Source organism: Triticum aestivum, unplaced genomic scaffold (assembly GCF_018294505.1).
Source record: "Triticum aestivum cultivar Chinese Spring unplaced genomic scaffold, IWGSC CS RefSeq v2.1 scaffold19435-4, whole genome shotgun sequence".
Classification (NCBI taxonomy): domain Eukaryota; kingdom Viridiplantae; phylum Streptophyta; class Magnoliopsida; order Poales; family Poaceae; genus Triticum; species Triticum aestivum.
Genome location: NW_025228059.1, coordinates 379,803 through 393,085, shown reverse-complemented (window position 1 = coordinate 393,085; position 13,283 = coordinate 379,803). Strand labels below are relative to the sequence as shown.

The 13,283-nt window shown below is 42.1% G+C and overlaps 1 protein-coding gene and 1 long non-coding RNA gene across 2 annotated transcripts; one reads left to right on the top strand and one right to left on the bottom strand.

Annotated features, from left to right (window-relative positions):
- Positions 1–4,005: 4,005 nt before the first annotated feature.
- LOC123172999 (uncharacterized) lies at positions 4,006–7,702 on the bottom strand. The gene is made up of 3 exons (XM_044589872.1): positions 6,449–7,702; positions 5,340–5,439; positions 4,006–4,537 (listed from the first exon to the last, which is right to left on the bottom strand). Exon 1 carries the CDS (start codon positions 7,629–7,631, stop codon positions 6,456–6,458), a length of 1,176 nt encoding a protein of 391 aa, XP_044445807.1. The 5' UTR covers positions 7,632–7,702; the 3' UTR covers positions 4,006–4,537; positions 5,340–5,439; positions 6,449–6,455.
- Positions 7,703–10,735: 3,033 nt separating this feature from the next.
- On the top strand, positions 10,736–12,274 carry LOC123173002 (uncharacterized). The gene is made up of 3 exons (XR_006485803.1): positions 10,736–11,015; positions 11,498–11,575; positions 11,682–12,274. It is a non-coding gene; the product is annotated as an uncharacterized lncRNA (long non-coding RNA).
- Positions 12,275–13,283: the final 1,009 nt, after the last annotated feature.

The following is a 13,283-nucleotide window of genomic DNA, read 5'->3' as shown; positions in this document are numbered from 1 at the left end:
TTTTGCAAAAAGCGTATGGAAAATGTAAAACGCCTATAACTTTTGCATACGATGTCAGAAAAAAACGTATAATATATCAAAATATTCAGCACGAAAATCCGCATCCGATTTTGACGGCCTACGGCCTGTTTGCAAATTTTTAGAATCCTCAAATCCTAAAAGGAAAAAAAGTTATGCTCAAATTTATGTTTTTTTTGAATTTTTGTTAAATCTGCTCAAACTATGGTCAAAATACTTATTCAAGAAGTATTAGTGTTACTAAATAATTATTCAAGAATATTAGTGTTACTAAATAATTATTTCAGTTTTTTTGAATTTTGGTCAAATCTGGTCAAACTGTGGTCAAACAATGGTCAAACTAATTATTCAAGAAATATTAGTGTTACTAAATAATTATTTCAGTTTTTTTGAATTTTGGTCAAATCTGGTCAAACTATGGTCAAACTACTTATTCAAGAAATATTAGTGTTACTAAATAATTATTGTTTTTTAGAACAATAGTTTCAAACTCAAAGAGTGAAATGTGTGACTTCATGCTCAAGCTAAATTCCTGAGGGTTAATAGGATTGACATCTTACTATTGTCAGGAAAACAACAAGTGCAGACTTGGAAACGAGGGAGAATAGAACCCGGAAGTTAAGCGTGCTCAGGCTGGAGTAGTGAGAGGAAGTTAGATGATTTGGAATGATGAGGGGTGATTAGAGATTAGGGGTTAAATTGAGCAGTGATGAGGGGTGATTAGAGATTAGAGGTTAAAATAATTCAGAAATTTGAAAATAAAAAAAATTCAAAAAAATCATAAATTTCCTTTAGTACCGGTTGGACCTCCAGGCAGCGGCCACGTGGAGGGCCTTTAGTCCCGGTTCGTGTAAGAACCGGGACTAAAGGGGGAGGCTTTAGTAACGACCCTTTAGTCCCGGTTCCAGAACCGGGACTAAAGGCCCTTATGAACCGGGATTAAAAGCCCTTTTTCTACTAGTGGTATGAACATGTTATGTATGGCTCTCTGGAGCCTTTAAATAAAGTACTTTGAGTCGTAGAGTTTTGTTGTGATGCCATGTTGTATTTACACATATCGAGCATATTGTGTGTATGATTGAAATGCTTGGTATGTGTGGGATCCGACAATCTAGTTGTTTATCCTTGGCAGCCTCTCTTATGGGGAAATGTAGTCTAGTGCTTCCATGAGCCATAGTAGTCCGCTACAGCCCGGTTCACCGGAGTCCTGCTAGCCCAGCACTACTGCTCCGGAACACTTGACTGGCCGGCATGTGTTTCACTTCGTTCCTGTGTCTGTCCCTTCGGGGAAATGTCACGCGGTGACATCCGGAGTCCTGCCTAGCCTGCTACAGCCCGGGTTCCCGGAGTCCTGTTAGCCCAGTGCTACAGTCCGGATTCACACGCTGCTGACCGACATGCTCGATGTTGATTCATGTATGCCTGTCCCCGTAAGTTAGTGCCGCTTTGGGTTCACGACTAGCCATGTCGGCCCGGGTTCTCTGTCATATGGATGCTAGCAACATTATCATATACGTGAGCCAAAAGGCGCAAACGGTCCCGGGCCATGGCAAGGCGACACCCGTGGAAATACCGTGCGTGAGGCCGCAAAGTGATATGAGGTGTTACAGGCTAGATCGGTGTGACTTAGAATCGGGGTCCTGACAGAAACGGATGACTATTATGGAGACGAGGATCAGATCGAGGACGATACGGAGTGGATTGTGTGGAGAGCTCCTACCTATCGCGTGCATAGCGCACGGGATAGCCAGCAAATGCACATTAAGTTTTGTGCAGGGAGATAAATCGGTCGGGTCTATAAACCGGGTTAAACTAGAATTTCTTTTTTAGAATAGGTAGGAAAAATAAATTAGGTTTAGAAAAATAAAAATAATAAGAATAAAAAATGTTCACAAATTGAAAGGGCAAATGTTCATCATTTAAAACAAATTGAATTGAAAAAATGTTCACTGTTTCTGAAAAATGTTCCTGAATTTTAAGAAATGTTCACAAAATTTTAAAAACAGCCGAAAAAATGGTCCGGTATTTGAAAAATATTCGTGAGTTTATAAATGTTAGTAATTCTTTTTGTGAATTCACAAAAAATGTTGATGAATTTGAAAATTGTTCTTCAATATGAAAAATATTTATGAATTTAAAAAATATTCATGGACTTTGTAAATTATTTGCCAATTTGAAAATATATTCATGGATTTAAAATAGTACACCTGTGAAGACTCCGTAGTTAGATCGCAATCTCATGCATCTCTAATCTACAATCATACACATGTGAAAACTCCGTTGTTAGATTATAATTATATGATCCATGGATGTTGTTCTCATGATTCGACTTGTGTTTTCTGCCTGCGTGGATGCTTATTATTGATTCCAACGGTGGATTTCAGGATCCATGAGATCATACATTACATCGGATTATGCACAAGGCCCTCTTTGGACGCCGGCAGCACTAATCTTTGCACGTCTGCAGTCATATTAAACCATGATGTTGCTCTCATATGAAAGTCACAACACCTGAATCATTTCCTATTACTGTCTTCTTACACCATGTTCGTTCATGCAAATCTAAATCTAGTGAGCACTTGCCCTCTGCAAGCGTCAAAATAGTATTCACCAAGGTGTGGTGAAGCTTCCTTGCCAGGGCATATATACTTCTCCGTGAATACCTTCTTGGTCACCATTGTTGGAATTTGGTCTTGGCTGACAACCAAAAGAAAGAAAGTCAATGGGATGTGGCCCACCACACCCACGTACAGGTACACTTTGGTCCTGTCTCTCTAGCACATGATATATAACGAGAAGGGCCACCCCGACGGTTTAGGATAACGACTACATGATAGGTGGATTTCCTCTAACCGTCGATCCCAAAGTTGTGTTGAGGTAAGCGAAGACCATCTCCACCGCCGGCCACCGCAAGCATAGTGCCGGTGGAGCTGGATAACCGAATGGATCAACGGATAAAGGGACAAAATCTAACACCTCAAAAGATTGAACTCCAATGAAAACCCAAACTAGACTCTTCAATATCTTGATTGGCAAGTGGACAAGATAACCTACAACAAATCCAACACCAACAAGTTAAACCCTAGCGCAATCACCAAGAGAGAACAAATCGTCCTAGCACAATCCCTACAAAAAAAGGAGAGGAATCGAAGAATCCTAGAGCGAGATAGGGGAACAAGCGAGAGAGGAAGAGAGAGCGGTAGAGTGACTTACACACACGAGGAGGATATGGACTGGTAGATGATTCTCCCACAGGCGCGCACCAACAACAGATGCCACGATCGCACCCTATATATAGTCGGATAAGAAAGAGCAAAAATGAAAGAAATGACGGGAATATGAAGAAGGATGAGCATGAAACTTGGCAAAAGATGAAAGGAAGTCGACTGACAAGCCAAAAAATTTAGGTGCCTGACATTTAAGCAAAAACAAAAAAGATCTGAGAAGGTGGCGGTTGGCTGCTTTCGGTGCCTTGGAGACACCTTGTTAAGGCATGTCAACGGCGAGGTGGCGATGATAAGAAACCGTGAACGCCTATGGGACGACAGCGGGTGCCGCATCTGGAGTCGAAATGTCGAACACGAAGACAAAGTCTGCTGGTGAGAAGCAGTGGGCGGAGAACGTGCCAACCACCCTTCGGCAGGCGGTCTGAGACTGCCGCCATAGCAACGCCATCCTTGGCCTGTTGCCGATGAGAACTGCGATGGCGCTCCGAGGGCAGAGCACGGAGTAGCCAACGGATTCGTTCCCATGAGAAGCTGAGAACCAGTGCGGTGCCCCCCGTGTCGCAGTTGCAGGAACGAAGTGGGGACGTACATACGTGGTCCGATGGTCGTGCCTTGCGTCGCGCCGGTCCCGAGAGTAGCTTGCATCATCCCACCGATGATGTACAAGATTACAAATCCATGCTAATATTTGCTCTGGCTTTGATTTGCCCATGTATGCCCCGATCAGAAGGCAACTTCAAATTGAAATTGAGCTATGATGCTTTAGGTTTAAGAAGCCTTCCCAGCATCCAAACTGGCAGTGAAACAGCTATTTGTGCAGGTACAGTTCCACAAACAGGAACTGCTTCCCAATTCCCAGGTACAAATACTGATCGATTCAACATTCATTACCCAGAATATGTTTGAAAATAGCTCATCTCGGAACCAGATGGAAACTCCACCCGCACGGACAATGGGGCATCATGGAAAACGAGCAAAATACAAAGACGCAAGATAACCAAATGCACGCACACTAGCACACACACCAGATGCAAGCAGGGTCGCGAGCTTGGTAAACATGCTTGCTCCGAAAGCAGCAAGTCAATGTGCCTTCGACCTTCACGCCAGTTGACTGATGCCCACGGAAAGTAGATAATAGACGGAAGTTGCCAAATTAAACAAGTAATTCCTACAAGTGCACTTCACAGCCGAGTGGCGCATGCTACAGAGAGCCAATCTCCGCGTCGAACATACACAATAGAAGAGCCTACAGCCAACAACGCAGTTCTTCATTTCAGTCACCAGAATGTAACCTGCGGGGCAAGCAATATCATCAGTCAAACAATTTTGCACCATTCATCCAGGAAAAGCCATTGGAGTTGTTCTCATAAATTTGTAATAATGACTCTAAACAGTAAACATTAGCTTCACCATTGTGGAATTGTGTCAAAACTCAAAAGCTCCAAAGGCAAATCATTCCAGCATTATTATTTATTAGACAAAACCAACACTAGAAACAGAGAATAACAGTAGGAAATTTGCAGTGTAGTGGCACACCTTCAACAAGCACAGTGAAGTGTAAGTAGTTCATTTGCTACTACTTATCATAATAGCATTCTCATCTCTGAGAAGGGCACAAGTATATGCATAAATAGCGAATGGGTAAGGGTCCTAGTTTATCAGTCATTGCAGGGGCTAGAGGGAGAAGAACCCGAGACTACCAGAAGTACTGGGGGAGTACCTACGAGGAGGTGAATTGAAAGCAAGGCTGCTGGATGGAACGGGAAGGCCAGTCAAAGAGCACATCCAGTGAAGAGGGGTAAAATGTCAGTAAATAAAAGAGAAGGCAGATGGGTGAAGGCAAGTGGAAGAGAACAGAGAGCTGCTGAGGAAGGATGAGGAGACAGGGCTTGGAGAAAAGATTCAAGATGCAGCCCAAAGCATAGGATGTGACCAGATGGGCAGGAGCTACGCTAAGTAAACAATTATAGAGAAAATATGCCCTCTCTTGCAATTTGGTACTTGAAATGACAGTACAAAGCAAATCAATACATTTTTTGAAGGAACAGTTCTGATTCCTCAACAAGCCAACATAAATGCAGAAGATAGCCTTACCTACTCTGCCAGTACATGACAACAGCATATTTAACCAGACAATCATCTTATTTATTGTGCATAAGATCAGATGCACCATGTCTACCACCAATGCCTATTACTGCAAGCATAAGAAGTTAAACAACCAATGTCATTCCAACGAAAAGCCAAACAGATACGAGGAGACGTCAAGGAGATATTTACATAACTCATAGCTGTATCTTGAAAAAGAACCACAGTTTTGATAGAGCATTATGAGAAGTGATGTGACTATTCAGATTTAGATTATCCACAAATAGATTAAGCCTAAAATATGAAATGAACTAACTTATTAGTTTTTTCAGTACAAATGGATTCGTCCTTCGCAACAGACTCTCCTAAAGTGTTAAGAGTGAACAATTATTTGAATTTATCATTATTGATTTAAGAATATTGCAAGATAGCAGAGATAATAATATTGAATGAAAGAAATAGACTAAGCCTGAAGCTTCTAAATGTACCTATTGAGCTGCCTATTTGACATTTCAGTTGGTTCAAGCAAATTTTTCATTTTGTCCTCAACTTCCAGATGATAGGTATTTATCTTGAGAAAAACTTCGCAGCAGTTATAAACTAAAAGTAGCCTTATAGAATTCTTGCATGTGTCATCAGGCAGGCAACGGTGAAATATAGTTCAGCAAATTTGCCGATCTCGGTGTTCTTTTTTTGTACAGATGTTCATATAGAGAACTGATAAAAACAGTTAGCTAATTCTAACTGGAAGCACATTATAATGAAAAACATCGCTGCATTTTTACTACATCAGCGATGACACCCAATCATCACCTTGGTATGGAAGCCAAATTGGAGAGATAAAAAAACATAGCAAACACTAGCTATAATAACTATAAGTAATACTCGTGAATCCATATATAACCATCACATAAAAAGCACCCAAACGAGCATCATGACAGAAGCAAAATCGCTATACGATAAAGAGGTCATGGATCAGCAAAATAAGACTAAATGATATGACACTACTTAAAATTGTTGGCTTAACACAAAATGACGTGAGCATAATTTCATCAGCCAATTATCGACACATAACTTGGTTTTGTTCTGACCGCAATGAAGGGCGTGGTATTATATACCTTCAGTTTAGACACTTTCGAATGGATGATAGTGAGACATTTGCATAGTTTTGAAAAGCTTCTTGAACTTCAATGACTCGAGATGGATCGTGAAGACGCCAACAACCGTCCACAGCAACAACACATTGTTGTTTTCAACAAACCCTAGCATCACTATGCGCTCTTCCTCCTCTGGATTCAGGGAAAGTAGCTTGTCAAGTTCAATAGTTCTTGCAAGCACCCATGAAGCAATAGCATCACGGCCGGTCAGCCTCTTCCATAATTGGGCGGTGTAGCGGTCAGATTCTGATATGAAGAGGAAACCCAGCCCACCGCCCTCTGCCCACATAAGCTTGAAGTGGCGCCTGCCACGCACATCCACTGGCTGTATCACAGCTAGACTCTGCTTCTCCAAATCAAACTCGAGAATTCCATCCAAATTCCCAGCAAGCACCCAGTAAAGGGAATCTCCAGCCAGCAAAGCGTCACCGGTAACCATGGTGAAAAACTGGGATCCATGAGCCTGGTGCGGAATGGGTGTGGAGATGAGATTCCCCCATAAGCAGGTCTTTGAGGAATAAACACAGGCCAGCGCTCGTCTGTGTTTCGGGCCGTCGCCGTCTGTCACTGCCAAGAACACCTGGAACTGCTGGACGTCTCCGGCGGCGCGATACACCGCCCCGCTGATCCCAATCTTCTCCGCGCGTTCCGCGACCACCGGGGGAATGGTCAGGCGGTGCTGGTCGCCCGTGACGGGATCCCACACAAGGATCTGGAGACGCTCCGGAAGGAAGATGAGCAGGAGGCCATGGCGGCATCCGAGGGAGACGAAGTAGTCGCCGTCGTCGCGCTGCAAGGGGAAGCGCCCGAGAGGAACACGGTCAGGGGCGTCCAGGGTAGGTTGGAAGGAGAGGCCATCAAATCGGTTGAAGAAGCCGAGGAGGGGAGGGTTGCGGCGGTGGCGGAGGCGGAAGCGGCGTCGGAATTGGGGATCTGTGACGAGGCGGCGCCAGCTCTTGCAGACGACGGATGCGCGGGGGAGGGAGGAAGGCTGCGGGGGGAGGCGGAGCAGGATCTCGGAGAGCAGGTCGTCGTCTTCCAGCGGGGATGCCGCCGGTGAGCGGCGGCGGCGGCGGAGGCTGCTCATCTCGCCCTCCTCGCTCATTGATGGGACTAGTAGACTTGCACGTGCAACGCACGTCATAATCTATAATAGGAACATCCATTTTAAATCTTATTTCTCTTTAGTGAGTCATTGTTATTGAGCCATGTGAATATGTGTCATGCCTAATGATCCGGATTTCTTATATCATCATTATTCAATTCTCAATCTACTAAAATAACAGCTAATTTTGTTCTAAATATGCCCTATGAAACTAAAGTCAAGTAATACGACTTAGTTTTCAAATAGTGCTACTTCATAAAATAATAAGTATTATAATATGATGCAAAATATATCTGTTCAAGAGAGACCAAATATCTCCCATAAGTACTTCATGAAATTTAACACCAAGAGGCCATAAAATGACCTACATGATTTATCCTCAACAAAAAGTTTTATAAACAATCAAAACAATCATGACAGAACGTTTATTTAAATTGTTGTAATCCTGTAAAAAGATCACCCACACAACTAAACGGGTCAACTTCTAATAAAAAATTAGATAACTACTCCCTCCGTCCCATAATGTAAGATCTTAACGGAGGGAGTAATATAAACAGAACGAAACTACTTTAGGCACGACAGTTTCCAGCCGTTTCTTGCACGACAACTGATCCAAGGGTACTGATCCATGCATCAAACATAAGAGAGCTGCTATGCAGACGACTTCTTGCATGATGCTACATATCCAACCATCCAGCCATAAACTAAAGCTGCAGCACACCACCGGATTGACCGTCGTGCAAGGATCGGCCACAAAAGTGTCGATCGGTTGTAAAGTAGTTTCGCAGACATAATGAAAAGCCGAGCTGACTCATCGTGCATAAATCGTGCATTCGGTATCGCGTGTGTAGCATCACTGTAAACAGAATGATGAAAAAGGCTAGTGGTAATCTCTACCTAATAATACAGCATGTAGGGTTTCTGCCCGTCCGTCACGCCAATTTGCAAAAAGGCCCATACATTTTCATGAAATCAACCCGCAGTCCAGATTTAAGTCACACCGAACCGTTATTTTACAGTTTTTCAAACCACCCCCTGACTTTTTAGGTATTCCATCCGCGGATCATATTTAAGTCAAACAAATGCTTTTCTAAACTATCCATATCTTTTAAACCGTAACTCCGATTTAAACATGTTATATACGAAATTTGATTAGAAAAATATGTAGAATACGAATATAAGATTATTTTAACCTGTTAAGTACTTATAAATATTATTTTGAAAGATATTTAATTCAAACAAATGGTTTTCTAAATTATACGTATCTTTTAAACCGCAACCCCGATTTTAATATGTTATATATGACATTTGATTAGAAAAATGTGTGAAGTTAATTTTACCTGTTAAATATTTCTTAAATATTTTTTTGGAAGCAAATTTATAACTATAGCGCACGATCCATTTTTCTTTCATAAGGCGGCGATCCGGATTGCAAATAAACACATATTATAATCATATATGAAAAAAAAACATCGAGAACTACACATGCATACCTATGAATACGTCGCGGGGAAAACAACAGATTTCTCATCACGAGTGTAAGAGAAAGCGAGAGAGAGGGAGAGGGAGGAGAGAGGGAGAGAGACGTCTTAGGATTAACCACATTTTAACACGTTTTGGTTTGTGTGAACACTAAGGCCACCGCCGGCGAGGGTGAGAAGAAGGATAAGCGGCAACATAAATATGATGCGTCGCTAAAATAAAGAAGATGGACTTATTGTTGTCTTGAGTGATGGTTGCTCTATTAAGATTGTGTGTTGTGTATTTTCTCCCGTTGCAACGCACGGGCTCTTTTGTGATAGTAAAAAGAAAAGGAATTGGACACCGCCCGCCCGACGCTATATATGTACTGTATGTCTGTATTATTGTTGTCTTGAGAGGCGACAAGGTTTGTGCTGGCTGCCCTGCTTCTCCTTGTTACTGGTGGATTTTCTGATGTGCAGATGGCTAGTTTGCGTCCATCAGTGCTAAAACTTTGAACGAATCTTGTTCTTCTTCGGAAATCCAACTGAATTTCCATCTCGTTCTGAACTGAGTTCTGATTGCCGGGTGACAGAGGTGAGAGGATAACCGAACAGCGGGCTCGCAGGGTCACTATGCGAGAGCACATATCCTCGCATGGCAGCTTACATGTAGCCCTATAAAATCAAATTCAGCCCCATGTTACCTGATTTCCTGTTAATGGATTTTACTGCTTTTCTGTTTTGGACCTTGTGTAACTTGTTGTATTTCTGGAGCAGTGCAGCGAGGAGGAGGCTATGAAGTACGTCCAATACTTTAACCTACAGCCATCTAATATGCAAATTTAATAATAGAAGAAGATGACCTCATTTATATACTGGAAAATGAAAAACATAAAAAGTATAAGATGACCCAATTACTCTTTTATGTGCACCTTGTGTGGGTAGACACTGGACTACAATTGTAGCAACAAAGAGTATATCAATTTATCAGGTAATAGAAATAGTGCTACTTTTTTGGATGCAGTCACAAAGACAAGACTTTTTTTTGTGATTAGAGAGGGTGCTTTTTTACTTGCTGATCACTGAATGCGTGAGTAATCATTATTATGTTGGATTGGTAGATGTTGTTTGATGCCATAAAAATGCTCTGTACCTGAATCAACTATAGAGTGCCCAAAGAAAGAAGAAATAAACACTTTCGATAATTTAGCACCATTAAAAAATCGATGAACTAACCTTTTTTTTAAAGACACTTCTGGGATATGTAGGTTGACCATTGTACTGAGTTGGGGGTTCTCAAACAGTTTGACATTTGTGTGTCATTTGTCTTGAAATTCTTTGCATCTGGTACGCATCATTTGTGTGCAACCAATTGGACTCATCATCTTCATAAATATTCTCTTTTTCATCGAGGATGTCTCTGTTGAAATGCATGGAATTTGGTACTGCACCACCTGCACATGTTATGTTCTGCAGTTGTGTGGCTACCAATTGTCCGGTAGCTGGCACTTGCGACACAATGTTACTGCCATCGAGGACGGCAGCAATATGCTTATTTTGCTTGCGGGTTTGGCGTTGTCGCTTTAATATTTCCTCTTTATTTTGTACATACCGCTCCCTTTCCATCCGATTCTTAATCTCATTATGGTCTGAATATATGAACAATAGATCATCATATAGTAATACAACTGGGCCGTATATCATGAAGTTGATCATCGTTACCTTGTGATACAGCCAACTGTGTGTGTGCTCTGTTATTTAGGCCATTGATCTTGGCAGCGGCAATTTTTTTTCTGTTTGTAGGCCTCATGCCGTCTCTTATTAATCTCATCCCTATTTTGTGCATATTGCTCTCTATCCATCTGCCTTTTTATTTCTTTAGGGTCTGCAAATCATGACACAATTCAGCAGTTGAGCAACAATCGAGGGACTGGGTTATGATCATTACCTGTTGGGAGTGGTAGGGGCCATACGAAGTCCTTCAACCCTGTGAATGTCAAGAGTGTTATCATACAACTATCTTTGAAGGAATAGTATTACCGGAATACAGACATAGTAGAATTTTATGTTCAACTCCCACCAACTCTTTACCTTCAGAGCTTTCTTGTGGTGCCTCTGCTTACCCAAATGAATTCAATTTGCATTAATATACTTAGTATAATGCTACAAGATGTAGTTATTTGTAATACTATTCATCTAGGTTTGTTACCCAAATGGATTCATTTTGCATTAATATACTTGCATAATGCTACAAAATATAGTAGTTTGTAATACTATTCATCTAGGTCTGCTACCCAAATGAATTCAATTTGCATTAATATACTTGGCATAATGTAACAGGATGTAGTAGTTTGTAATACTATTCATCTAGGTCTCTTTTAGAGTGTGGCTTTTTTTTATGTTCATATTACTTTAACTGAGCAATGGGTGAACCATATGCAGCTCGGTGAGGCTTTTAGGTGAGGTCAGTACCATGTGCATTTGCCAAGGCTTCATGGTATGATTTCAGGTTTAGGTCAGGTACGTACAATAAGGATCATGTTAGCATATGCTCATGCCATAAGAGTTATTCTTGTTTTTGATAAATTATAGAATGCCAACATGTTTTTGTCATTATAATACGCAGAAAAGCAACAGGATCAATCAAATGGATCACACTGGCAACATGTTGGCAAATAAGCATGCACCTGCGGAGCAGTTCATCGGCGCTGTGACTTCGTCGTATGCGCAGTGCGGCGATGGCGCGGGACAGTCTGGGTGGCGGCGGCGTGTAAAAGCCTCACAAAGTTCAGACAGTGTGGGCGGCACCTTTGTTGGCGAAGAGCTCAGACGTGAATGACGCGGGGCAGGTCAGCTCGTCGCACCCGTCGTCGGGTCCCTCGCCGGCTGGGCAGGGCAGCGATGGCGCAGGTCAACCTGGACGCCTGGATGGGAACAAAGTTTAGACAGTCTGGGCGGTACCTGTATTGACGAAGAGCTCGTCGTTGTGGCCGTCGTCTGGTGCCTTGCCGTCTACGCAGGGCAGCGATGGCGCAGGTAAACCTGGATGCCTGGACGGCAATAGAGTTCAGCTAGTCTCGGCGCGGCACCTGTGTCGGCAAAGAGCTCGTCGTCGCCGCCGTGGTCGGGTGCCTCGTCGGCTGTCCAGGGCAGCGATGTCGCGGGTTAACCTGGACGCCTGGATGGCAACGCGGAACGGCGGCGGCGGCGGGGGAAAATAAATTGGTTGCCACTAATTTAGCAACTTTCTTTCTGTATTGTTGAACAATTCATGCGGAACGAACGTTTGGTTTCCCTTTTGCGATTGTTTTTTCTCTCCATATAAATTGGACGTGGGTTGTTTGATTGTTTCCCTTGTACGCGGGCGTGGGTTTCTCTTGTGCGAGTGTGGGTCCGGCAGAGTTTTCGTTCGCCATGTTCTCTTGTTTAATATAGTAGTGTAGATAGGTACTATTTTTTTCTCCTTCTGGAAGATGGTGCGGATGAAGGCGGGGTGAGACTCGAAAACTGGGCTGCACACTGAAGCCCACATCGGTGCTAGAAAAAGGGTAAAGTTTTTTTTTTTTGCATACACACAAAAATCTCTTGATACATTAATTAAAACAATGACTAGTTCTAAAAAAACAATGACTATATTCAGGAACTCCAGCCTATTTTTGTGACCAATTTATTTATATTACAACAAAAAAATAACTCTATTCATGGTTTGGTTGCAGTTGATGGCGGTCAGAGCGGATTTTGAGGGAAATATTTAAGCTTCAAAATGTTAACATCACATTGATTTGTTACGTAAAAACATCCCATGATATATAGCTTACAGTGTACAATTTTTATTTCATACAAATAAAATAATGTACCATCATAGCTTTATTTCTTTATGCTTTCTAAAGTGATAGCACTGCGAGATTACATACACAAGTTCTTCCAGTAAATAATATTCTACTGACAAAGTGATAATCTTAATCTAAGAAAAGACTTTTTATCTTACCATAAAAAAGAGGAAACTGTAATCATCTTATAACCAGCATCGCCCATGAATAACCATGTTAGTGAGTCACATCAACTCTGCCACTACATTTTTTTCTCCGCTATCACACAGAGCCAACTGGTATCACAACTTGTGTAGATAAAGCTGGAGGATGATCTCAAATCCAAATAATCCATTTCCTGTACAAAACAGATCTGCTGGGGCCTTTCTTGCACCACTGAATTAGCGTGTTAAGCAACT

What these genes read in the sequence shown, in the direction of transcription:
- LOC123172999 (XM_044589872.1), bottom strand. Translation starts at nt 7,631, where the DNA reads ATGACGTGCGTTGCACGTGCAAGTCTACTAGTCCCATCAATGAGCGAG.